At 36.9% G+C, this 27,919-nt stretch overlaps 1 protein-coding gene across 1 annotated transcript in view; it reads right to left on the reverse strand.

Moving 5' to 3' along the window:
- Window positions 1–27,919, reverse strand: part of Necab1 (N-terminal EF-hand calcium binding protein 1) — a 148,388-nt gene that overhangs the window by 26,338 nt on the left and 94,131 nt on the right. Inside the window, exons 6-7 of the mRNA XM_026384955.2 lie at window positions 7,039–7,175; window positions 195–316 (exon numbers count right to left, since the gene is read on the reverse strand). Coding sequence (XP_026240740.1) covers window positions 195–316; window positions 7,039–7,175 — 259 coding nt within the window. The remainder of the gene's footprint in view (window positions 1–194; window positions 317–7,038; window positions 7,176–27,919) is intronic.

The raw sequence follows: 27,919 nt of genomic DNA on the forward strand, positions 1-27,919 counted from the left end.
TGTGTGCTTCCCAGGCACAGCTGTGAAGATCTGACAGTATCCCTACCCACTTCTCAAAGCAACCTTCACTGCTTCAGTTTCAAACTTATTTGATAGAATGTGTTCCATTTTTTTTCTACAGTCTGTTTAATGGTACACTAGAAAACGTAAATTATTTAGAATATAATGCAGAAAAACAACAAAAGCCACATTACCTGGACCACTGACATTAAACTGAGGGCTGTTGGGGGAGAAGCTGTTGTGCCTCTGGACCCGACGGCTCGATCGCTTGCCAGGCCACTGAATGGACAGGACTTCTGGCTTGGCTGGCCCTTGCCTGGGACAACAGAGAGAATGAATATTCAGCCTCACTGTCAGGCCTTCAGCACTTTTCCTCCAGGATCAGGTTTCCAAGCATCAGTCACAAAGGTTTTCTAGTAGACTGAAAGCTTAGGGGAAGTTCTGTTTGCAGATGTACTCCAGAGACCCAGGGCAATTAGTACAATAGCAAGTGAACCCAAGGAACAGAATTCTAGGTGTTCTTTATTCTTAAAATGAAAAGTCTAAGTAAAAACTATGTCTTCATTTGTAAATTAAGTAAAGCTTTCTTTTCCCCAAGTCATTAATGGGGAAAGTATCTGTGCATATGTTGCTGTGAATTTTGCTTCAATTGAGAACACCTATCATTTTTTCTTTTCTTAATTTATTTTTTTAATTTAATTTAATTTTTGATCCATGTTATGTATCCACATATTTTACTTTATTTTTTGTATATTTTATTTATTTATTTTTATGTGGTATTGAGGATTGAACCCAATTCCTCACGTATGTAAGGCAAGCGCTCTACCACTGAGCTACATACAACCCCAGTCTCTATCCACATATTTTATTTTATTTTTTTTTTATCCACATATTTTAAAAGTCTTATTTCAACAAACCAAAGCACCTTCCTCCTATACCTAGACTCCACCCCTATCTTCTTTCACAAAGGCAAGAATTTTTAGCAAGTTTATTCTGGTGTTTACCTTTTTGTCAGTATCTAACAGCATGCTTAAATTTCCATCTTTTTTTTTTAAAATTTTAGGCTTTATCTATTAGCTTCTCAGTACATAAAGCTCAGTCCAATGCTATATACATGGAACTTGGAAAAACGCTGCTTCAAAGGATGGATTCAGTGGCAGGAAAAGTCTTTTTCTGTTCCTTATTCTTTGCTGGTTTGAATATAGATATGTCGGTTGGAATGTCAACAAAATCTTGGACCACAAGGCAAACTTGAGAATGGAAGACATTCATTTAAGATGTGAAAAAGGAAGAAGATCAATGGTAAATCTGTAGAGATGCCATGCTTGCCTTAGGCTGCCCTCACTAGCTGTCTTTCACTGGAGATAATAAAATTTTATGTATTTAAGTCACTATAGATAATATTTTTTTCTGTTATAGGCAGATAAATCTAATACTAATTTACCCATCTAAAAATCTTTATTATCTATTAGCTAGGGAGTAAACCTTCAATTCTTCTACTCTGTTGGATTAACCCTCCCTCCTTTTCCTGTATGCCATTTTTCTTTTAGTTGACTCTCTTGTTTGGGTGAAAAAATATCCTTTAATTGCTTTATAAGGTCATATGGAAAAGTCTGGTGTTTCCTTGATAAGTTGTATATGACCTGGTTTTTCTCTCTGGGGATTTTTGCACACTTTGCCTCTAGAATTCTAGAAACTAATGTCCTTATTCTGAGAACTTTCCTTCAATCATTTTATAATTTATTGTTCAGTGGAGAAATATTCAGCCTAGGTCTCACTTTTCATTATTTTATAATTTCTTTCTTCTTCTTCTTCTTCTTCTTCTTTTTTTTTTTTTTTTTTTTGGAAAAGCTATTTTGGAAACATTGGACCTCTTGGACTGACCCTCTAGTTTTCTTATTATTTCTTTCCTGTTTTTCATTGCTTTGTGGAGATTTCTTTACACTTTTATACTGAAATCTTTCTCAGAGAATTTCATTTTTGCAATTGTACTTATAATTTCCAAGGGCTCCTTTGTGTGCTCTGAATGTCCTTTTTTAAAAAAGCATCCTGTCCTGAATTCATAAATGTGGTATAGCTTATTAGCTTTCTGAGGATACTGATGATTTTCTTTTGAAAATTTTCCTCTGATCTCTGGAAAATATGTTTCCTCTGTTTCTTTCTTATGTTTGATTCGTTTGATTGTGTCCCCACACATTTCAGAGGGAAGACCAGCAAGGCTGGCTGGGACCTCTGTGTGCATGGTGGGGATTGCCCACTCATAGTCTCCATCGTGGAGTGGACTGGCTGGGCCCATTTATCAGGGGATCCTGATCCAAGGTATCATAACATCTTTTCTCTTGGATTAATAGATTCTTTGGAATAGCCTCCCAACTGGAGGGCATGAGCCTAACTATCAATAATTTGGAAGCTGAGCATGCAAAGGAAGTATTATAGTATAGGTCTGGAATGTTCTCCTATGATTTATATGTTGCTTGGTCCCCAGCTGGTTGAATTACGGGGAAGTGGTGGAAAATTTAGGAGATGAGGTCTAGTTTTTGGAGGAAGTAGGTCTCTGAGGAATTGTCTTAAGGTTATATTTTGTTCCCATCCCGTCTCCTCTCATTCTCTTGCTTCTCAGCTGCCAGGAGGTGAGCGATTTTGCTCCACAACACTCCCTGCCTTGAATTCTGCTTCAGCACAGGCCCAAAGTGACAGCACCAAGTGACCATGGACTGAAACCTCTGAAATGGGGAGCCAAAATAAATCTTTCTTCTTTGAAGTTGATTTTCTCAGGTGTTTTGTCATAGCGATGAAAAGCTAACTAACATAGGAGGTTTCAGATCTACTGTTCAGTGGAGAAATATTCAGCCCAGGTCTCACTTTTTATTATTGTGCCCTGAGTCTCAATTGTGCCAGGTTTACATCTGCCTACCTCCTTGAGATAGTGCAGTTCCTGGGTTCTTTAGATTGAGGAGGGGCGATGATTATACAGCTTCTAACAACATGTCTGTCCTTACTCTCAGTTGCATATGGCATGGCCAATTTTTGAGATTTTCTGGAGTTTCTGTGATACCCACTACACTGCATTGGTTCTTATGACACGTGCTTAAGTTTCAGGTTTCCAAATTTTTATATCAGTTTCCAACAGATTCATCTTTCCAATTTCAAGTTTCTGCTTCTCTGGCTCTTCTGTCCTTATTTTTGAGGGATAATGCTTTATATCCAAGTGCACTTTTTTTAAAAAAATATTTTTAGTTGTAGATGGACATAATATCTTTATTTTATTTTTATGTGGTGCTCAGGATCGAACCCAGTCCCTCACATGTGCTAGACAACTAGCACTCCACCTCTGAGCTACAACCCCAATCCTCCAGGTGCTTTTAATGTCGTTTTTTGAAAGGATTAGGGATGGAGCAAAAGAAATCATATATGTTTGATCTCTAATCTTTAACTGAATCTCTATGGATTTTCATGAAGCATAAGAGAAACCAACTTTCTGACAACTTTGGTGGTCACAGGAATAGGTGATTATTTCTTTATGTTCAAACTACAAGAATAGAACGGTGTGAAGCTTTATGATCACTTTTAAATTAAAGCTTTTCTGTACTTCTATGACAGACAGCTATTGAGAAGAGGAATATAACTTCCAAGCCCAAAAAGAATCATTCATATCCCTGGATGGAGAAGAATTCTGGAAAAAAAAAAAGATCAGACTTGCAGATTCCATTACACAAAGGAAATCCACATGTAATTAAACTGAGTTCTCAGGAATGTAGTTTGTGAGAAAGAGAGGTTTATGTAAGAAGACAGGGATCCTCCAGAGGGAAACTTCAGTATCACGTAATGATTATTCTTGTCGTTGGCTATTAGGTTCTTCCCAAAGACATGGAATTAAAGTGGCTCCTGCTTAGTCAATTTGCCAGGACAGATACAAAGATTGTTATAGGATGCCATCTGAAAATCTCACCTCTGTGGCATTCCAGCTGTACACATCCCTTCTCTCTGAAATTGCCATTTTCACATGAATAGACACAGACATTTTGCCTAACACGGCATGTCTAACTCATTACCACAGGATGAATGACACTGGGTGATTCTGCACTGGGGCTGTGAGATAGAATAGATGACTTCTTCAAATTTGCTATCTCAGTAAGTCTTTGTATCTCTAGGTTTCACAGATATTAAATCTCAAAGTAATGTTGATGCTGAAAGGGAAGCATATTATTATAACCCTAGGGATTTTAATGAAGCCTGTGGGTTACAGCCCTTCTCTATGCAGAACATCATGGAATCTTTCTTTACATCATAGACTGATGAGTTTTGGGGTACACTGGTTTAACCTTTCTTCTCCACATGTGTTCTCTTCTCTTTCTCAAATGTCTCCTACATACATATTATTGTTTGATTAATTTTCCTTAAACCTTAGTTTTATTATATTGCTCTGTTGTTAACAACTATTAATGACAATCTCTGAAAGTCTGAATGCATCTGGCTATTTTTAGATCTTTTCAAATCCCCAAAGCCAGTTAGATTGGTCACTTTGCTGTCTCAGGTCCTTACCTACTGACTGCTCCTCCAAAGGGCTCCCTTTACCTGGAATTCTCTTGCATTCATTCAGTGCCATATATTTAAATGAAGTTGTACCAAGTGGAGGGAGACAATGTAAAATTCCTGCCATCTGGAAACTCAAAGTCTAATGGGGGAGATGAATAAGTAAGGGGATGAATAGATTTGAATAGAGGATACCTTGGGAGAACTTGCTAGAGAAGTGGGAGACATGAAATTTTCTTTTTTGAGAGCAATAAAGGCTTCCAGAGAAAGTATTTTCCAGTTACCAAACAAGCTACCAGGAGTCAGCCAAATGAGAGGTGGGTAAGATGGAATGAGTGAGGCTACTGATGGCTTTGTATCATCATTGTGCCATTCAAATCCATCCTAATGGTTCAACTCATCTTTTATCCCCATAATGATTTCCACTGGCATCTTGATGGACATCCTGGGAAAAGGACAGCTTTGCTCTCTGTTTCACTGGTGTGGGCCAAGGTGCTCTCCTCACTTTGGTTCTGGGTAGCTAGCCAATAGGAAGTTGTAGCCTGGGGAAAGGAGACACAGCCCCTTTAGGCTGGGGTTAATTCATGTGCTTCTGGTTCATGAAAGATTTCATATTGGATGTTGTGATCACAAACCCAGAGTGGTACCTTTTTAAAAATTTGCTTGTTTATGCATTTATTTAGAAACCTCCAAGAAGGAATATCACAAGTTTGGGGTGGGATTTGGGCATCTCTGGAAACCTTAGTCAAATAGCAGACAATAGCACTCTCCACACTGACATTAGACCTGCAATAGTTTCCCTTTGTTCAAGTTGGCTTTGAGCAAGAAATCTAGAAATGAAAGGTTCATTAATCCTCTGGTTTCTTCTACTTTCCTTAAACTTTGTATTATTATCCTCCTTTCCAGTACGCACAGCTGATATGCAGCTGTTGGCAGCAATCACAAGAGTTCAAGGCTAGCCTGTGGCCTAACACAAAGAACAGTTGCTCATTAAACATTCATTGTGTGGTGATAAATGCACAGAACAAGTTTGCAGGAGAAATTAGAGAAGGAAACCAGAAGTGCAGGTGAAGAGGAGGGTGGAGGCTTTTTCAACCTCTTCTCAGGTGGCAAATGATTGATTCTAAAAAAAGGAGAATCCATTTTATTTCCAGAAAATCTAAACAAAAGAAACAACAAAAGAGGCGTCACATTCTCATTAGGAACATGAAATCAATTCCATTGTGCTTCAAGACATTCAGTTATCTTCTGCTCAAAGCTGGGGATTTGGATTGTTGCTTTTCTAAAACTAATTGTTACATTTTGCCATTTGATATGAACTCACCCAACACAGCAAGAAGAGAGAATTTGTACTGTAAAGAATGATGCACAGATCCATAGAAGGGTGCATCCTGTGTTCATCAGCTGCACGAGCTCATTAAATTCAGGAATTATAGGCTTTTTTGTTAGAATTTGGTGGTGCTCACTCATTTTGACACTGTAAACACATGGTTGAAAATTTCACTATTTTTGGAGATGTCCTAATAATTATGTATCCATTAATTTGTTTACAAAAATTGGTCTTACAAAGCAGTCTATGATCAGCCTGTTCAAAAAACTTACTGTGTTGTTCTGCCCAATTTAGGATGCAAAATGTAGGTAAGGCACATCCATAGGTTTAAAGGGACATAGCAGCTAAAATATGTTGCAAGAGCAAGAGTTTTGCCACGCCCTTCTCTAGCTTGCAAGGTATGAACAATAACTCAAGAAAGCACCAACTGTTGGTTAGAATTATTTTCATGTCTGCTTTACACATTTATTACACAGATTTCTCTTTAGCCTTTATTTTTACAGATATTATATCATTTTTATTCTCAGTAAGACCTGTTGGTGGCACTGAATTTTGAAATCTTTCCTATTGTTTATTTTTCTCCATATTCTAAAATAATTAGGGTTATTAAATTCTCAAGTCTCTCCAGTGTATCCTGGTTCACTTAATCGGTAATGTCCTTTCTCATGATTTCTATTCATTTTTTTGGAAGACAAGTCTAAATGTTGTAGAGAAACTCTATGAAATGGACTTTTATCCTCTGTCTGTATTTAATCTTTTACTTGTGCAAAACCCACTGGCAATTTCCCTCCCTTTTTCTATGATATTTATCATTTGGTACTATATAGCTTACTTTTGGTGTTCATTTCCTATTGATGCAATATATTTTAGACTCCTTAAGGATTGACATCATATTAAATGTATCTTAACATCATCCACATGTCTTTTAATGTCTTCTCCATCTATGAATTTTTAATGGATAATTTTTGAACAGTTGATGGACAGGAAAAGAAAAAGTGAATGATTTTTTAAAAAAAGCAAATAATAAAGCAAGCACCCAGTGGAGGTCCTTGTTATTCCTTTTAAATCTATGAATTCTCAGTTTAGTTTTCACTAGTATGAGTACAATGACCATCAACTGATTTACCATAAACACAGAGTTACTAAAGAGACATCGTATTAAAACATTTAGTTGCCTTTCTTGACGTGTTTGCTCCTCGGTAGTTTCCATGGCACATTCCAGGGAATTCTGGAGAGACTGCAGCTGATTCAATGTCTCCTTCAACAGAAATCGAGTCACAAATTGTTCCAAATTGGAAGCTTCTTGATAGTCCTAGGGCAACAAAACAAAAGCAATCAGAAGTATGGGGGTGGGGTGGGGAATAGCTTTTCCTCTGTGTACCCTTCAACCTGGGACTGATCCTGGAAAAGGAGGGTGGAGAGGAGGGAAAAATGTGATGGTCTATCCACTTACCAGAAATTGCAAGAAAGAACTGCAGAAAAGGCTGGATTAGATCACTTCTCATTGCACCTGTTCCTAGATTAGGTAAAAGAAACAAACCAAACCAAACCAGAATAATTATGAAATAGACATTGGTAGAAAAGGGAAACAATAATCTATGAGAAGAAAAGATTGGAGCATGGCTGCCAGGGTTCCTTCCATGTTTTAGTTAAATGATGACCATGCCACAGTATTGTTTTTTTCTCTATTACTAACAAAAAAAGTCACGTTTCAGCAATTGGTTTAATTCCCTCTTGATGTATTTATTATGCTTAATCTGTATTATGATGAATCCAGAGGAAATGATGCTGGTTATTTTAAAATTCAGTATGTTAGTCTTAGAATATTCAAATGGTTTACTAAATCTACTCATGTCCCTCTCAGTAATTTCACCTGAAGCTCATCTGCAACTGTCTTAGCCAGGAAAGCATCATTCACTCCTACAGCCCTGGGTCTACATGCAGATCACTGCGGTCTTAGTGGCAGTACTTGCTGAGTAAGCATTAATTTACAGATAAGTGGGAGATGTGAATTGTATCAACATGTAAGTCTACCACTTTCTTAAGTCTCAGGGAGAACCTAGGAGGAAAACCTGGTTAGTAAGAATGAAATGGCAACAGAACTGCTCTTTCAGTTCATGGGACCAGCCAGTGAAATCTGATTTTCTTTTCTTCATTGGGAATGGTATATATTCAAGTTCAGCCAAGGAAAAATATTTATTTGGTTCTGTCCCTAAACAAAACATTTTTCTTTCTTTCTTTCTATTTATTTATTTATTGTGGCTCAAAGTTCAAAACAGAAAGGACTGACATGACAAGATAATGCTCTGAGTCTTGTTACACCAGGGAAACACAGGGCATGGTTATAAATCCAAAAATAAAAACACAACAATAAAAACAAACAACATTTAGTTATTTAACCTCTCGAGGTCTCAGCTTTCTCACTTATAAATAGGCTAAGTACCTCCAGCATACAATCCAACTCAAAAATATCCTGTTTTCCTATTGACTCTAAGTTATAAAGCATAAGAACATGGCCTATTGTATCAATTTTGGAATATGTTCTTTTAGCAAAGAAATCTAATGTCATAGGGAAATCTCATTTCTTTCTTAATTTGAAATAGAACAAGGTTTCAATCATCAGTCTCTCTTTAAGCCCTTTCTTTTCAGATAAACAACGTCGAGATTTTTCTTATCTGCCCTATTAATAGCCTTATTTGAAAATTAGAAATTGAAGTGTCTTTAAATTCCATTTAAGAAAATAAACCATAAAACAAAATATTGCATGCCCTTAATTATAAGGATTTTTGATGAACTAAATCAAGTTAAAATATACAAAATACTAAAATTCATAGCTTACTATTACATAGCTTACTATTTATTGGTGATAAAAATTTCAAAAAATTACTTTTCAATGTATTTTCTGAAATCAAGGAAAATTTTACTAGAGATAGAAGATATGTTGCTAGAAAAGAGCCTGTGTTTGACTCTCCAGTTATTTCCCTTTTGCAAATGCATATCTTTAAAAGAAAATTTATTAAAATAAAAACAAAAGATAATTGCATAGTCAGATATTATGCCAAACATATTTGCATCTCAGCATACACTATGACTAATCCTGAGCAAATGGTAAAAAGTTTTATACTGGTTGATAGGCAGCTCTGAAAAGTGAAAGAAGCATACATCTACTGAACAATGAAGCATAGAGTTTGCCTTATTCTTTTTTAAAATGTTCAATATCTGTCATTGGCATGTCACAGCTATAGAAAGTTAGCCAATTTAAAAACTTCTGTCACTGCAACTAGATTTTTGCTTCTTAGACCCAAAGGTCATGTCTTCAATGTCTGTATTCCTCATGGTGCCTTGAGTAGAACCTCATTCCATACCTGATTGTTTTGCAGATAAACTTCTGCCCTAGGAATTTATCACATTCCTATTGTGCTTTTAAAAATAAAGATTTTGATGAAAATAAAGCCAGAGATTTAAGAAAAGTTACAATCAAATAACTGGCTACGCCATCATTGTGCTATGGAGCAAAACAGAAAATCATCATGACACTTTCTTCTTGAATTGATGAGAGTTTACGCTCCCCACTTGTGACTCTCCAGATAACATTAAGAAGTACCCCATCTCCATTGGTAGACGTATTTGACAGAAATATTGATGCCTTGACATTGAGAGGGGGTGTTAGGTGGGGATAAGGCTCTGGAGGATTAAGTTTTTTGAATCACTTATAAAGGTTAGCTGCTATGTGCTGCCCCATGGTGATAAGGAGAAAAAAACCTTGTTTTCTAATATTCCCACTTATCCCCCAAGGCTTAGCTCATGGCACCGTGTCTACATCGCCTTTACTCTCCTGAACACTGTGAGACACAGTTCCTTCCCCTCCTGTGCATTCCTGTAATACTGCTTCTCTACCTAGGGCATAGGATTTGCCATTTTCTATTGTAACCTGTTGTTTACTTGTCCTTTCCCCCTCATTTTAGTTCAGTGCTTTAAGGGTAAAAGATTATGTCGTATTCATCTCCGTCTCCAGAATGCCCAGAACAAAGTCTGGCGCGCAGCAGCTGCCTCATAAATGCTTAAAGAATACGTGAGGAACAGGAAACCATGTGGAGATGAAGGCACCGGAGGGAATGTCAAGCCCTAGGAGCTGCTCTTGCCCCTCACCAATCACCAGCTGTGCCCCTGCAGCTGGCCCTCGCTGTTTGTGATTGCTGCTGCCCAGCTTGCCTGGTCACATGGGTTCCACAATAAAGGGAAACACAGCTTTGCTCTTAGCAGACTGTTTGTCCTCATTTCATTTTCTGGACCATTTGCTGGTCTCCTTTCCTTCCCTTACTCTGGATCCCAAGCTCTGGGACTGCAGACGCAGGCGGCACAGATCCAATCTCCTTCCCTTCTTTCAGATATGCAGCAGATGTTCCTTTGGAAGGCAGTGGCGAAAGAAGCAGATGGAAAATTAAATAGATAGCAAGCTGGAAAATGTCAAAGCCTGGCCCTTTTTATTCTCAACAAATGTGTTGGTTGTGAAGATACAAAAAGAGATCTTTGCATTGCTAACTCCCCGGAAGATTGATACGTTGGTGTAAGACGCATGTTCCTTTGAGAGAATGGTAGAAAGGACATTTACTGGTCTAAGAAAGCACTAAAAAGCAATTGTATAGATGAAACACAATATCCAGATTCTGTCTTTATTTTTTTCTTTTTGCAGTTTATTCCCTCATGCCTGTGAGAAAGGATGTGGCCAAATGAAAGCTAACAGGGTATTTCTCAGATCTCAACAGCATTTATTCAAGTCATTGAAAATTGTCAATCACATTTGACAGTTGATATATTGGTTAACAAAGTACCATTAATACTTCCGCTTTTTTTGCAGAATGTAAACATTTCAATATTCACATTTCCTAAAGCATAGTACGTTGAAAATGAGGTTTCTTATGGGGACTGCCTATGCATCTTAATTGTCAGATCATTTCTCAGAAAGCAAGCTCTGCCCATCTGGTTGGTGGAAGATTGGAGATCTTAGTTATTAACCCACTATGAATCATCTGAGTTAATTAGGAAAATCAGAGCATCAGACTTCCTTGTTTATGTTTGCCCTATTTGAAAATTAATCAAGTTGGCGACATCCAGTCTAGTGTCTAGTCTAAGAAGTCAGATATAATCACGTTTAGCAGGGGGCACTGCTTCTAAATGCCTTCTGATCCACACTCGTGCAGTTTTCACCAATCTTGAGGCATCTGTGCTAGATTTCGAAACAGGAAAAAACTCTGCAAAGATAACGTTATCTCTTTATCTTTTTCTATCCTTCCTCAAACTGTTACTTTTTTTTTTTTAATCTTAACTAGCTTGCACACATTACCTATGTCCTACTTCTTTTAAAATATTCTTGGGTTTTCTTATTTTAAGTAGCACATTTCTTTCTTTCTTTCTTTCTTTCTTTCTTTCTTTCTTTCTTTTTTTTTTTTTTTACATTTTTCTCCAATCTGGTAGAATACCTTATCAAATTTGACTTAAAAAAAGAAAAAAATAAAGAACTGGTCCATAACTATCTTAAAAATGGACAAAGCTTAATCCCAGATATGTCTTTGGATCTTAGATGGCAAAACAAGAGATCCAAATAATTTCAGACTACAGATTCTCAAGGATTAAGTGAATCAGAATCTCAAATTAGTGAGAGCATGAGCAAGGTTATAATTTTGGAATAAAGTATTATTAAACAATCAATATTTGAATTTTAGCTAAATATCCCATTGTTTGAAATCAAAAAATACCTAAGAGATGAGTCATATTATTTAAGATCTTTGTGAGCATTGTGAAATTCTCATCCCAAGGTTCTTAAGGATTTATTTTGTGTAGGCTTCTTTTCTCTGGCTCCTTCTGTTGCTGTCTCACACCATGAGCTATGGCCCCTAGATGTCTTTTTCTAAAGAATGATTCCATTCTGCTATGAGGTAATCATCTTCAAACAAGTGGATCTTTAGGAAAATGAGCTCATGTGTAAGTACGTGGTCTTCCTTGAAATCATCCCACACCTAGAGATTAACAGACAACAGGTGAAGACCCAGGTCACACTCACAGGTACTTAATAACAGTGCAGTAGTTAAGAATATGGGTCTGAGGATGGTCCACATTGAAGTTCTGATCTATACCTGTGTCACTTGACAGCAATGTGAACTGAGAAATAAATGCTGTCCTCCTTATCTCCTGGTAGAGCACTTCATTTTCTAGATTCTTTACAAACTTCTTTCTCAGCTTCTGAGTCTACGCATCTTTCAACATCCCTATTTGCTGAACTGTAAGACTAGTTGTCATAAGCATGGTTTGAGGGGCAAATGCACCATGGCATGTGAAGCACATAGTGTGGCATCTCACTCACAGTTGTTGATACAAGTTTATTACTGCTATTAACATAATGCAGAAAGGCTTTTACCAAGTGCAGTGAACGGATCTTTAGTTAGCATTCACAAGATCTGGGTTTGTTTGCTGTGAGAAGAGGTTACCTTGGCACTACCGCTAGGATAAATGCATAGTTGGTGTTCCACATGAGAGGCTTTCCCCCAAAATTAATTTTCCTGAGTTCTCTCTCACATATATTTTCTACTATACATCTACTACCTTCCATTCTAAAAAATGTCTACCTCTCATATAATTATCGGTTACTATATTGAGGCTATGACCCATGAATTCAGTCTTTGAGGAGTTAATCACATTTAAAATGTGGTGTCCAACTGCAAAATTAATCAAAAAGTTTACCCATTCTTGATCTGCTTCTTATCCAAGATAGTATGTGGGATACAATTTACAAATCTAAACCACATCTTTTGCATTTTCTTTTGTCTTTAATGAAGGCTGTCCTCCATGTCTCCTGGCAGAGTACTTCATTTCCTAGACACTTTCCAAAGTTCTTTCTTTGTCTCTGATTTAACTCCTTTTTCTTCCTTTCTCTACAGATCTTCAGATGTGTTAGCTGATATTTCCTCCTTTCTCCTCAAGTCTGAGTCTGGCATTATATCTAGGCCTGATCCTTTGTTCTGAATCAAAGAAGTATAGAAACAAGATAAACAATAACAGGAGGATTGGGAAAGATGGGCATATTGGAAGGATAGTTTTGAAAATCCTGAAATCTTTACATAAAACTAGATAGAACATCTACAAAAAAAGCCCAAGAATAACAACTCCAACAGACAACAAAGCCAGTCGAGGCATTATCATCAAACTCAAATTGTAGGTGTATGGAGGCAAAAATCCTGACTGCCACAAGATGGGCATTGCATGGTACCCTTGGATGGGTAGGAAGAAGTGAGGAGGTGCAGTGGGATATGGCACAGTCTTAAGAACAAGAGAACTTCAAAGTAGCCAACAAATATTCACTAGAGTAACAGCGGCTAATTTGAGAACAGCAGCTGAAAGTGGGTGAATATAAAAAAGGGAGAACACACAAATCCTGTGAGGCCAAAGGGGCTAGAGTCACGCCTAGCCCCGTTGAACTCTTGAAATCAGCTTCTCCAAACTCTGTGTTAGGAAGGACCCAAACTGAGGCGAACTGGCAGAGAGTGGAAGAAAATTGAGCAGAACAAGGTCACAAAGAAGACTAAAAAGTTTCTTCTCAGCAAAAGAAACAATCTGTGAGGTGAACAGAGAGCCTATATCCTGGGAGCAAATTTTTATCCCTCACACATCAGATAGAGCACTAATCTCTAGGGTATATAAAGAACTCAAAAACTAAGCACCAAAAAACCCAAATAACCCAATCAACAAATGGGCCAAGGACCTGAACAGACACGTCTCAGAAGGGGATATACAATCAATCAACAAATAAATGAAAAAAATGTTCATCATCTCTAGCAATTAGAGAAATGCAAATCAAAACTACCCTAAGATTTCATCTCACTCCAGTCAGAATGGCAGCTATCATGAATACAAACAACAATAAGTGTTGGTAAGGATGTGGGGAGAAAGGTACACTCATACACTGCTGGTGGGACTGCAAATTGGTGCATCCAATATGGAAAGCAGTATGGAGATTCCTTGGAAATATGGGAATGGAACCACCATTTGACCCAGCTATGCCTCTCCTCGGTCTATACCCAAAAGACTTAAAATCAGAATACTATAGGGACATAGTCACATCAATGTTTATAGCAGCACAATTCACAATAGCTAAACTGTGGAGCCAACCTAGATTCCCATCAGTGGAGGAATGGTTAAAAAAAATGTGGTATAAATACACAATGGAATTTTACTCAGCAATAAAAGAGAATAAAACCATGGCATTTGCAGGTAAATGGATGGCGTTGGAGAAGATAATGCTAAGTGAAGTTAGCTGATCCCTAAAAAACAAATACCAAATGTTTTATCTGATATAAGGAGGCTGATTCATAGTGGGGTTGGGCGGGGGAGCATGGGAGGAATAGATGAATTCTAGATAGGGAAGAGGAGTGGGAGGGAAAGGAAGGGAGCAGGGGGTTAGCAAAGATGGTGGAATGTGATAGACATCATTATCCAAAGTACATGTATGAAGACATGAATTGGTGTCTACATACTTTATATACAACCAGAGATATGAAACACTGTGCTGTGTGTGTGTAATAAGAATTGTAATGCATTCCACTGTCAAAAAAAATCAATAAAAAAAAGAAGACTCAGATAAAAAGTGGAGAGAGCCTGGAAACCTCAGAGGGAAAGCCGTCATATTCTTCACTACTAGGAAACTCCCACTTTGTGAAGTTAGAAAAACAATTCTGAACACAACCACCTTTGAAAAAAAATAAAGGAAAATAACAATAATAGCAATAAGAATAATAAAATAAAATGAATGACAGAAAATTACTAAGGTCAAATTCCATACACTGTTGTAATAAGAAAAAAGAAAGCCAGGAACAAGATGCCATCCCTGCAGACAATGGCAGAGTACTCAAAGACAGCCCACAGGTCAGATCAAAGGGTGACCAAGTATTTATAAATGAGGTAAAAGACCTGAAGAAAAAAAATTTCAAAAAATGGAAAAAGCAACATATATCAAAGTTAGACTTGAGGTGATAGAATTCAGGAAAGAATTAGAAATAGAAGATAAAATATGATTTCATTAAATTGAAATAAGAAGGAACTCAGAAACATAGATAATGCCTTAATAAAAAGGAAACATTTTTTTAAATGAAAAAAAATACAGAAACAAGGGAATCTGAGAGGTAATGACAAACGTTGAAGGTAGACAAAGCATATCCAACTTACTTATAACAGAATTCCTGGAATAGTGTAGAAACTCATTAAGGAAAAGAACAAACACTAGAATTTATTATTTAAGAACGTTCTGAAACAAGAAGACTTGATACTAAACATTGAAAGCACACCATCTATACAGAAATATAAATTCAGAACAAACACTTTAGGACATATTTTAATAAAAATTATTGGACAATATAAAAGCTAGGTGTGGTGGCACACGCCTGTGATCCCAGCGACTCAGCAGCCTGAGGCAGGAGGATTGTAAGTTCAAAGCCAGCCTCAGCAATGGCAAAGCACTGGGCAACTCAGTGAGACCCTGTCTCTAAATAAAATATCAAAAGGGCTGGGGATATGGCTCAGTGGTCAAGTGCCCCTGAGTTTAATCCCTGGTACCAAAAGAAAAAAAAAAAAAAGACAATGTAAAAATTCTTTGTGTACTTAGACATACAAAGAGGACTAAACACAAAACAAAACAACTAGATTCTGAAACTTTCCAGAGGCAACACTGTTATGTTAGAAGAAAATGTAGTTCACACATTTAAGATATTTAAAATAAAACGGATCCTTGTATTTTCTTATCAGTAACATCCAACTTTTAAGATCAAAGTCCCCTTTCATCCCTACAATTGTGAACATTCAACAGCTCAGGCAACATTGTTCCCCTAAGCCCTTCTCACAAATCCATCAGAAAATGAGCTCAGGGTGGTCTGGTGGTGCATACCCGTAATCGTAATCCCAGTGACTGGGAAGGCTGAGGCAGGAGGATTGCAAGTTTGAGCCAATCTCAGCATCTTGGTGCAACCCTTAGCAATGTAGTGAGATCTTTCTTAAGGGAAAAAAAAAAAAAAAAGATTGGAGATGTAGCTCAGGGGTAAAACTCCTCTGGCTTCAATCCCCAGTACAGGGTAAGAAAGAAAAAAAGCTTCAGAAAGCCAAAATGACCAGAGAGACTACAATGTAAAGACTAATAACCTAGGTGGTAAGTACAGGCAGACTTCTGTAGAGGCCTAGATAGCACACATTCTAAACTTTGTGAACAGAGGACACACCTCTTGCTATTGGAGTATGAAAGGAGCCATAAATTATTCATAAACAAAAGAGTGTGCTGTGTTCATAGATCATATAAAAGACAGGATTAGAATTTGGCCAACAGCTAGAGTTGGCTGGTCCCCGAGCCAGGCCTTGAGCATCAAAGACTGCCAACATCAAAGACAACCGATACTATGTGATTCCTGATGAGAAAACACACTTCCACATACAGTTCTATGAAATAAACCTCCAGATTCAGCTTGGAATTTGCGGTAAGAACAGAATTCAGAAGACCATGCTGAATTGTACCACCAGCAGAGATCAGCAAGGTCAAAACTGTGAGCATTTTTGTGGATTCTGCTACAGACAAATTATATAAATCAATAAAGTGAATCTGGTAGTAAGATTAAAAGAGTTGTAACAGATATAAAAATAGGTACAACTCTAATTTTTAGGAATAGGCATCTGTGTGATAAAACCATAATGAAATGCAAGGAAGTGATTAGTTCAAGGATCAGAAGAAGGGGTTATGATTGGGCCAGAGTACATAGGACTTCTGCGGTGACTGATTGTTTTGGTTTCTTGACTCAGTGGTAGTTTAAAGAATATTTGTTTAATAATCATTAGGTTCGACTTTTGGTTTGTATGCCTTTCTTCATTTTTGTCTTTCTTTACGATATAAATGTTAAGATATATGCATGAAACAGTCTGGTAGAAATAGACCGTCTTCATATGTTTGAGAAGCTGTGGGTGTAGTCAGATATAGGCACTAAAATACAGGACTCTTTGGCAGGCAGTAGGAAGAGAAAATCTGTAAATATTTCTAAATTAGTAATTTTCATCACCTTCCATATACAATTTCCTCAGCTGCTCCCCTGTATTCCTCTGGAGCGTAACCCAAAATGAAAGTTTCATTTTTCTTTATAAGAGCACAGAGCCATATTCACACATAAATTGGACTCAATTTATGTATGTTGATTTTGGTAATAAAATATCACCAAAGTTTCTTCCCCATAAATATGTGTTTCCCACCGTATTGCACATTTTTCTTTGAGTATTATCTTTAAGCTCCTGGAAGAAATATAAGACAGTTGAAGCAAATGATACCCCAAGGATAACAGTTCCTTGTAATTGGACTCCCTCTTAAACAGTATTGTGTCAGATGGATAGTTCTATTTTAACCACATTTCTATAAAATGTTGAGTCGATATAACCATGTTACTGAATTTTTCTGGGATAAACATATTTTTAAAATATCATATCAATCAATGCTTTCAAAGACAAATGATCCTTCTCTTTGATCCAAACAAATTCTGTAAGAAAAAAAATGAGCACTAAAATATTATAAGCCTTCTCAAATATCATAGTGCATGGGAAATAATAGAAAATAAATAAATGAGCACTGACACATTTAGGATTTAATTTGCCCTTGTGGCCCATTTATGAATATAATACCAATGTAGTCAAGTAACATTTTATTCAGGAAAAAATAGCCCTGGGAATAGATAACTTTCTTAGAATAATAAATAGTCAAAAAGAGTTTTTATAAACAACAAAATAGTGAAGTTTTCATCAATATAAAAACACTGTTAGGTGCAACCATTATTTTGGTATTTTGTATACCACTGGTATATGGTCTATTGAACTAGAAAACAAAATTCAGTATTAGAAAGTCAGGGCATCCAAATTTCTAAGGCAATCAGCAAGAAGGAACCACTGCATATAAAATCCTCATCTTGAAAATGAGGTACAGATACTTGCTCAGGATACTTAACAAGTGCATTGGCTCAGGATCAGGCTAGATAAGTATACAGGTCTCCTTTTTCTGCTGCCTCTTGTCTAAATGTGTTTAAAACACAAAAACAAAAGCTTCTTGATCATTCCAAGGTCGACTTTAAACATCTCCAGAGGAACAGCAGGTTCCATTCCCAAGAGGCTGTGAGGGCCATGATTATAAAACTGTCCCCTAAGGGCCCCGCGGCAAGAGAAGATTTTCAGGGCTGCAAACTAGCAATTTAAAAAGGAAGGGAGACATCATCTAGATTGCAGCTGAATTTCTATTTAAGCTGAGAGTAGCAAAAAGGCAGCACGATTTCTATAAACCAGTTTTTTCTTGAACAGGAAGACTTAAATCATATCAGCCTCAGAAGGTTTTTCCTCAGAAAAGTTATGACTAGGCAAAGATTTATCAAAGCCTGTGCTGGAAGGAATATCTCCAGACTGCCAGTTATTTCCTTATAAATTTACCTTCTACTTTCATATTTGAACAAGGCATTCTGTTTTCTGTATGGAATCAAGCACTCAAAAACATGAGGATTGAAAGGTAAACTGCAAATTCTAAAAGAAACAAATACAAGTTATAACCTTGCTATCCATCAGTCTGTTTTTCATCATTGAAATCAAAACATTCAAAGATTTAGAATGATTAAAGCACATTTATGTTATTGAAAAAAAAATCATGAAACTGATGGAAAAAAATTAATTCTCTTATTTTATAAACAACAAAAAGCAAATTTCAAGTAGGCACTTCATGCTCCAGGCTTGGGGTACTATGGAAGTGAAAAAGACTACAAGACAGTGATGAGACCCTGATAGGGGTCTTGATTATTTCTTACAAAAGTATTCATTTTAATCAGAAGCTCAGATTTTGCTCCTTTGCCATGGCAACGAATGTAGAATTCTATACCTGGAAGGTTACAGTGATAATCTTCATTTTTCTTGGAAGAGGCCTGTGGTAATAGTTGGTGATTGGACTGGAATGAATTAATTTGAGTATTTCTGAATAATAATTTTTATCTTCCTAGAGAATGAAATTTTATGTGGGGTGATAGGCTTGACAATTAACTTCTAGTGTGACTTCAGACAACCTCATCTGTGTTTGTGATGCTCTTGTCTTTTTTTTTTTTTTTTTTTCAGTACTAGGGCTTGAATCCAGGGCCTTGAACATACTAAGCAAGGGCTAGGGTAAGCCACACCCCAGTTCTCTTTCTATTTTATTTTGAGACAGAGTATCACTAAGATGCCCAGGTTGGTCTCAAACTTGTGATCCACCTTACCTCTAACTCCTGAGTATCCGGAATTTCTAGCAGCACCACCAAGCCTGGCCCCGCATCAGATTATAAGGCAGCAACAATGCACTCACCAGATACAGAGCAGATTCTGGCACCATGTTCTTGGACTTCCTAGTCTCTACAACCATGAGCCAAATAAACCTTAAATCTTCAGTAGTTAACTAGATTCAGGTATTTTCCTGTAGCAACAGAAACTTATTGAATAAGTATCAATTAGTAAATACCATGATTGTAAATTTTTTAACAAAAATTTTAGTTCTTTTCCTTAAACAAGAATATTCGCTTTTTTAAAAAGTATAAAGACTGGACTCTTAAAGACTGAAAAACCATTAAAACTAAAAGAACTACATCTTTAAAGGTGAATTTCCCAGGATTCTTAATTTTTTCCCCATGTTCCTCAAATCACATTCTGATATATTGTAGGGACTTGTGCCAGAAATGGAGGTGCCTTGACTTCCTTTTAACAAGATCCCTGAAGTTCAAGAAATAAAACCAAGATCAGTAAGTGGGAGGCCATCAAATTAAAATTCTTATGCATAGCAAAGGAAGCAACCTGGGGGTGAAGAGACAGCCTACAGAATGGGAGATCTTTTTCAGCTGCAACTTCAATAGGAAATTAATATCCAGAATATATGAAGAACTCAAAAAGTCTAACACCAAAAAAAAAAAAATCCAATCAACAGATGGGCAAAAGAACTAGACAGATAATTCTTAAAAGAAGAACTCAAATACTCAACTAATATATGAACAAATATTCAACATCTCTATCAATCAGGGAAATACAAATCAAAACTATACTAAGATTTTATCTCACTGCAGTCAGAATGGTAATTATCAAGAATACAAATAATAAATGCTGGCAAGGACGTTTGGGCAAAGGTACACTTATACATTGTTGGTGGGACTGTAAATTAATACAACCACTCTGAAAAACAGTATGGAGATTTCTCAAAAGACCAGGAATGGAACCACCATATGACCCAGCTATGCCCTCAATGGTATTTAACCAAAAGAACTACAATCAACATCTTATAGCGATACAGTCACATCAATGTAGCACAATTCACAAAGCCAAATTATGAAACCAGCAGACCTAGCTGCAAACTCCCAGATCTGGGTTTCTAGTTTTCATTGGTTCCCATCAATAGATGACTGGATTAAGAAAATGTGGTATATACATAATGGAGTTTTACTCAGCCAAAAAGAAGAATGGAATTATGGCACCTGTTGGTAAGTGGATGGAACTGCAGTTCATCATATTGAGTGAAATAAGCCAGACTCAGAAAATCAAGGGTCAAATATTTTCTCTCATAAAATAAGGGGAAAAGCCAGGGAGTGTTGGATATCATTAAAGATATAGGGAAGATCAGTGGTGCAGAAGAAGCAGATTGAGAGGGAGGGAGGAAGGAATGGAAAAGGAGGAGATGACGAATTAATTTAACAAAAAATCATGCTATGTGCATATATAAACATACCACAGGAGATCTCATGGGGGACAGAGGGGAACAAGATGGCAGATTAGAGAGAGGCAACATTCCTCCTAGCTCAGCTACCCAGAACTCAGGCAGTGGGAATACTGCTTCTCCTAAAGGCTTAGGGAGACAAATCCTGAGACTGGAGGGGCAGTCTGCTCTAGCCGAATCAGAGACTGACTCATTGAATGGACTTTAAAAAACTTGCCGTGAGTTTATTAATTGTCTGGGAGGAGCCTATCCAGGGCCATCTTGGGACTGCAGCATGGTGGAACCAATGAAAACTAGAAACCCAGATTTGTGAGTTTGCAGCTAGGTCTGCATGGGCCTGAATGAGCCTAGCAAGGACTTGGCTTGGCCAAGCAAACCTGTGGAAAGTCAAAAGCTGGGAGCATTTCACCTCGGAGAACACAGCTTAGAGAAGATGGAAAGAACCCAGCTCTCCCCAGCCCTGGTGAGTCTTGTGGCTTGAGGGGATTGATGTGGCAAGCTATAGTGGGTCAGATGGTTGGAAAGAAGGGTGTGAGGCACTTGGTTTGAAGTGGCACCCCCTTTCTCCACAGAAAAGACTTAACTGGGCTTCTCTAGAAATCTTCATCCAGACTGATTTTAGGACTGTCAGCAAAAGAGTCTCTGCAAAAGAGTTCAATGTAGATAAACTTCCTATTTTCGTGTCGCCCTGTTTTACTTGGCCACTGGCTAAGAAGATACCAGCACTCCAGGTGCTGGACACCCCTTTACTAGTTTTTCACAAACATATCCAGTATAGTACTTTGAAGAAATGTGCAAACAAGGCCTCTGACCTTGAGCTGGGCTTCACAGAGATATCTACATTTTTAAGAGAAGTTACCAACTGGGCTCCATGGTAATAGCTGGCAGGGGGAGTGTAGAAAGGGGAGAAGAAGCTCTCCCCTTCTCAGGTGTTGTCCTTGAAGGGTTAACATGCCCAGAACAGTGAAAGAAAAAGCTGCTTTTATGTGAACTTTTGCAGACTGTGAGCTTCTGAGCCCCTCCCCTTACATGCTGGGTATAAAACTCTAAAACTACCTGACCTAGAGGTTCAGGGGATTGATTGATTACAGCAAAAGCTGTGCCCTCTGAACCTGGCTGCAGCCAAATTAAACTGTTTCCTGCTATCTTCCATGCCTTGCCTCATTTGTCCCTACAACAGGTTCTCAGCTTGGCGACCAGCTGGTCCAGCACCCATGGGGTTCCCAGAGCCCACTCTATTCCAGCCTCCAACCCGGAGCCCCCCAAGTCCAGCCTCCCAGTCCCCAAGGCTCTCAAACTCTTGTTCCCTCACCCAGCCCAACACTTGGCCTAGCAGGACTGCAGCTTCACCACCGCCCTGCATGCCAGGCCACAGCTTTGCCACTAGGCTTGCCCGGCCTGGCCTAGAACACAGCTTCACTGGTGCTGCTCACTTCCCCCCCAAACCCTGCCCCAGCCTGGCCCACCCACACTAATATCCCAAGAAGAGAAATTGGGAAGTTTTAAACCCTAACTTCAACTTTAATGTGAGTAACACATTAAAAAAGAAGGACTCGACAACCCACAGCCCAAACTCCCACACTAAGATCATACCTCAAGAAGAAATGAAAAGAGAATAAGTCAGGTATAGACAGTGAACACATATGCTAACTATTTTGTCCACCATAATGGAAACAACTCTTTAATTTCTTAATATTTCATCAGGATTTCTTCTTCTCCTCCTCCTCCTTCTTATTGCTTTCTTTTGTTTTGCTTTTTGTTTTTGGATTTCTAAATGGCTTTTTGTTATATATATATATATATATATATATATATATATATATATATATATATATATGTGTGTGTGTGTGTGTGTGTGTGTGTGTGTGTTTCTTTCCCCATTTCTAGACTTATTTTTTTTGAAGGTGTTATTTTCTCATGCTTTGCCACTACTCTATCTCCCTTCTCTCTCTCTTTTTTGATTGCTGACACCCAAATCCATTCTATCTCTCCCTTTATATTCTTCTATTTTTCTTCCCCTTTCACATTAACAACCTATCCTAAGTTACCACTACATCTGCCCCACTCACCCTTTGAAATTGCAAATACTCTTCTACCCTCCTATCTTCTTTCCTTATATTCAACTCTATCCTTAACACCTCTTAATACTAATTGACGTATATAATGTCTGCCCCTACCACCAATGTTACAGCAATAATAAACATGGCAGAAATCACAGACAATATCAATTATTTGATTTTAAGCCAGACATGATGCATGATTGTTTACTGTTTTTACTGGTGGAAATTGTTGATCCTACTATTTCAACATGTTGTACCATTAAAATAGGAACTAAGGACATAGTCTACTACATTATTGTTTGCATGCAGTATTGTTATCATTGGACTTTCTCCCACACCCCCGCAATCTGTGAGATGCTAGTAACATAGGGGGACGCTATAAACTCATAAGGTAGACACTCTACAGCATCAGATCCATCCAGGTAGATGGATAGCCACACAAAAAATATGAAAAAGCAAGGGAACAAATCATCCCAAACAACACAGGATACCTCAACAGTAGACACCATTGGTACCATAGTGGAGGAATTGTCAGAGATAGAATTCAGAAAGTTCATGACTAAAATGATTTGTGAGATAAAAGATGACATAAGAAATGAAATCAGAGAGAAAATACAAGCAGTGAAAGATCATTTCAATAAAGAGACAGAAATCCTGAAGAAGAATCAGTCAGAAATCCTTGAAATGAAGGAATCAACAAACCAAATTAAAAATTTATTGGAAAGGGGCTGGGGAAATAGCTCAATTGGTAGAGTACTTGCCTTGCATGCACAAGGCCCTGGGTTCGATCCCCAGCACCAAAAAAAAAAAAAAAAAAAATTCATTGGAAAGCATCACCAACAGACTAGGTCACTTGGAAGACAGAATTTCAGGCAATAAAGACAAAATATATAATCTTGAGAATAAAGTTGATCATGGAGAAAAGACGTTAAGAGATCATGAACAGAACTTCCAAGAAATATGGGATAACATGAAATACCAAACTTAAAGATTTATCAGGATAGATGAAGGCTCAGAGATTCGGAGATATAAGCCAAAATAATGCACAGTCTTTTCAATGAAATAATATCAGAAAATTTCTCAAATCTAAAGAGTGAAATGGAAAAATCAAATACAGAAGGCTTACTGGACCCCAAATATACAAAATTACAAAAGACTCACACCAAGGCACATTATTATGAAAATTCCTAACATACAGAATAAGGATAGGATTACAAATAAAAAAAAAAGTGACAAGTCACCTTCAGAGGGAAATCAATCTGATCTCAAAGCTAGCAGGTCTTGGAACAATGTATACCAAGCTCTGAAAGAAAATGGATGCCAGCTAAGAAAACTATACCCAGCAAAATTAAGCTTCAGAATTGATGATAAAAGAAAAACATTCCATGATAAACAAAAGTTAAAAGAATTAACAACTAGATAGCCTGCACTAAAAAACATCCTTAATAAATTATTCCTTGAAGAAGAAATGAAAAATAAAACTGAAAAACAGAAAAGGAGAAACTACACTAGAAAAATAGTCAATAAAGGAGAAACTAATTCAAATTAAAAACCAGAAATAAATAAAAATGACAGGGAGTAAAAACCATGTCTCATTAATAACATTGGATATAATGACATAAACTCATCAATCAAAAGACATAGACTGCCAGATTGGATTAAAAAACAGGACCCAACAACATGCTCTCTCCAAGACACTCACCTCATATGCAAAGACATCCACAGACTAAAGGTAAAAGGATGAGGGGGAAACATATCATTCACATGGATCTTGTAAACAAGCAGGGATTTCTATTTTCATATCAAATAAAGTGGACTTCAAGCAAAAGTTAATCAGAAGAGACTAAGAAGGTCATTCAGATTGCTCCAGGGAATTATACATCAACAAGACATATCATAACTATTTATGCCCCAAACAATGGAGCATCTACATACATCAAACAAACCCTTCTCAATTTCAAGAATAGAATGGATCCCAACACAATAATACTGTGTGACTTTAACATGTCTCTCTAATCACTAGATCAAACTTCCAAACAAAAACTAAATAAAGAAGATATAGAACTAAGAATATAATTAATAATGTAGACTTTCTAGACATATAGAATATTTCATCCATCAATGACTGAATACACTTTCTTCTCAGAACCACACCGATCTTTTTCTAAAATAGACCATATCTTAGGCAACAAAGCAACTCTTAGAAGATATAAAAAAAGAGATAATACATTGCATTCTATCCTATCATCATGGAATGAAAATAGAAATCAATGATGAAATAAAAAATAGAAGCAACTCTAACACCTGGAAACTGAGTAATATGCTATTGAATGACCAATGGATAGTAGAATAAATCAGGGATTAAATAAAAAAATACTTAGAGGTAAATAATAATAGCGTTACAATTTATCAAAATCTCTGGGAATATTATGAAGGCAGTTCTAAGAGGAAAGTTTATTGCATTGAGTGCCTTTTTTTTTAAAAAAAAGAATAGAAAGTCACCAAATAAATAACCTAATATTATATCTCAAAGCCCTAGGAAAAAAAGAACAAATCATCCTCAAAAGCAGTAGAAAACAGGAAATAATTAAACTCAGAGCCAAATTCAATGAAATTGAAATAAACCCAAAAAATTTTTCAAAAAATTGATGAAACAAAAAGTTGGTTCTTTGAAAAAAATAAACAAAATTGACAAAGCCTTAGCCAAGTAGCAAAGAGAAAGAGAGAAAACTCAAATCACTAAAATTAATGATGAAAAAGGAAATATCACCATGGACACTCTTTAAATACACTAATCAGAACCTACTTTCAAAATCTATACTCCAATAAAATAGAAATTCAGGATGACAACAACAAATTTCTAGAGATTATGGCTTGCCCAAATTTAATCAGTAGGACATAGAAAACAGATCAATTCCAAGCAATGAAGTTGAAGATGCTATCAAAAGCCTACCAACCAAGAAAAGCCCACCAACCAAGAAAAGCCCAGGACCAGAAGAATTCTCAGCCAAGTTCTACCAGACCTTCAAAGAAGAACTTACATCACTACTCCTTGAATTACTCCATGAAATAGGAAAGGAGGGAACACTTCCAAATTCATTCTATGAAGTTAGTATCACACTGATACCAAAACCAGACAAAATACATCAAGGAAAAAAACTTCAGACAAATATCCCTAATGAACATATTTTATTAAGAACAAGAGTTCACAAATCACATACAAAAATATATTAAAAAAGAAAGTGCACCATGATCATGTGGGGTTCATTCCAGGGATGCAAGTTTGGTTCAATATGTAGAAATCAATAAATATAATTCACATCAATAGACTTAAAGACAAGAATCACACAAATATCTCAATAGATGCAGAAAAAGCATTTGACAAAATTCAGCATCCATTCATGCTCAAAACATTAGAAAAACTAGGAAAAGTAGGAACGTAACCTCAACATTGTTAAAGCTATAAAGCTATAAAGCTAAACTCAAGGCCAACATCATTCTAAATGGAGAAAATTGAAAGCATTCCCTCTAAAAACTGGAACAGGACAGGGATGGCCTCTTTCACCACCTCTATTTAACATAGTCCTTGAAACCCTAGCCAGAGCAATTAGACAAAAGAAAGAAGTTAAAGAATAATGAGTAGGGAAAAAAACAGCTCAAAATATCCCTATTTGCAGATGGCATGATTTTATATCTAGAAGACACCCCCAAAAATTCACCAGAAAGCTTCTAGAACTCATAAACAAATTCAGCAAAATAGTAGGATATGAAGTTAACACCCACAAATCAGTTGCATTCCTATATAACAATGGTGGATGAATCAGCTGAAAGAGAAACAGAAAAACTATCCAATTTACAGTAGCAAAAAAAAAAAAAAAAAAGTAAAACACTTGGGAAACAATCTAACAAAAGAGGTGAAAGACCTCTACAGTGAAAACTACAGAACACTAAAGAAACTGAAGAAGACCTTAGAAAATTTAAAGATCTCCCATTTTCTTGGATAGGCATAATTAATACTGTCCAAATGCCCATACTACCAAAAGTGCTATACAGAGTTAATGCATTTCTTATTAAGATTCCAGTTATGTTCTTCATAGAAATAGAAAAAGCAGTCATGAAATTCATTTGGAAAAACAAGAGGTCCAGAATAGCCAAAGCAATCCTTAGTAAGAAAAGTAACGCAGCAGGCATCACAATACCAGATATTAAATTATACTATAGAGCTATAGTAATGAAAACAGCATAGTATTGGCACCAAAACAGACATGAAGACTAATGGAAAAGAATAGGAGGCACAGAAACAAACCCACACTAAATACAGTTATCTCATACTAGGCAAAGGTGCTATGAGCATACATTGGAGAAAAGATAGCCTCTTCAACAAATGGCGCTGGGAAAACTGGAAATCCTTATGTAACAAAATGAAATTAAACCCCTATCTCTCACCCTGCACAAAACTCAAAGTGGATCAAGGACCCAGGCATTAGATCAAGACCCTGTGTCTACTAGAAGAAAAGGTAGGCCCAACTTTCCATCATGTTGGCTTAGGAACTGAATGAACTGAATTCCTCAACAAGCACCTAAAGCACAAGAAGTACAATCAAGAATCAAGAAATGGGATGGTGTCAAACTAAAAAGCTTCTTCACAGCAAAGGAAACAATCAAGAATGTAAAGAGAGATCAGCCCATAGCATAAGACACAATGCAAATACTTTACATGAAGTAATTCCTTTAATGCCCACAAAACCTAAGATGAATACTGTTATTACCCTCTTATAGATAAAGAAAATGAGGCATACAGAGAGAGTAAATTGTCTTAAAACATATGCCGGTAGTAAGAACAGAGCCATGATCTGGATCATATATTCTGGCTCTAAAACCTGATGACTTAAGGAGTATACTCTACTGCCTCTCATGTACAAGAAATCCATAGGTTAGGTGGGATGTAGGTACAAGATGATCTTGAACATAGTGATGCCTTCTCTGTCCTGCCTTCCCCAGTGTTGGCATTGCCCTAAGACCAGTTTCCAATTTAATTGCAAGATTGCCAGTGTAAAGGTTAATTTACCTTTGTTTATATCCAGATAAGATAGGGAGATAGAGGAAGACATCCTTTTTTTTTTTTTTTTTTTTTTTTTTTTTTTTAGGTAGGAAAATAAGATTTCCTGTTTGTCTGGTTGTACTATTATTGGTATTGTGCCTACTTTGAATAAATAACTATCA

This window comes from Urocitellus parryii, chromosome 7 (assembly GCF_045843805.1).
Source record: "Urocitellus parryii isolate mUroPar1 chromosome 7, mUroPar1.hap1, whole genome shotgun sequence".
In the NCBI taxonomy this organism is placed as follows: Eukaryota; Metazoa; Chordata; class Mammalia; order Rodentia; family Sciuridae; genus Urocitellus; species Urocitellus parryii.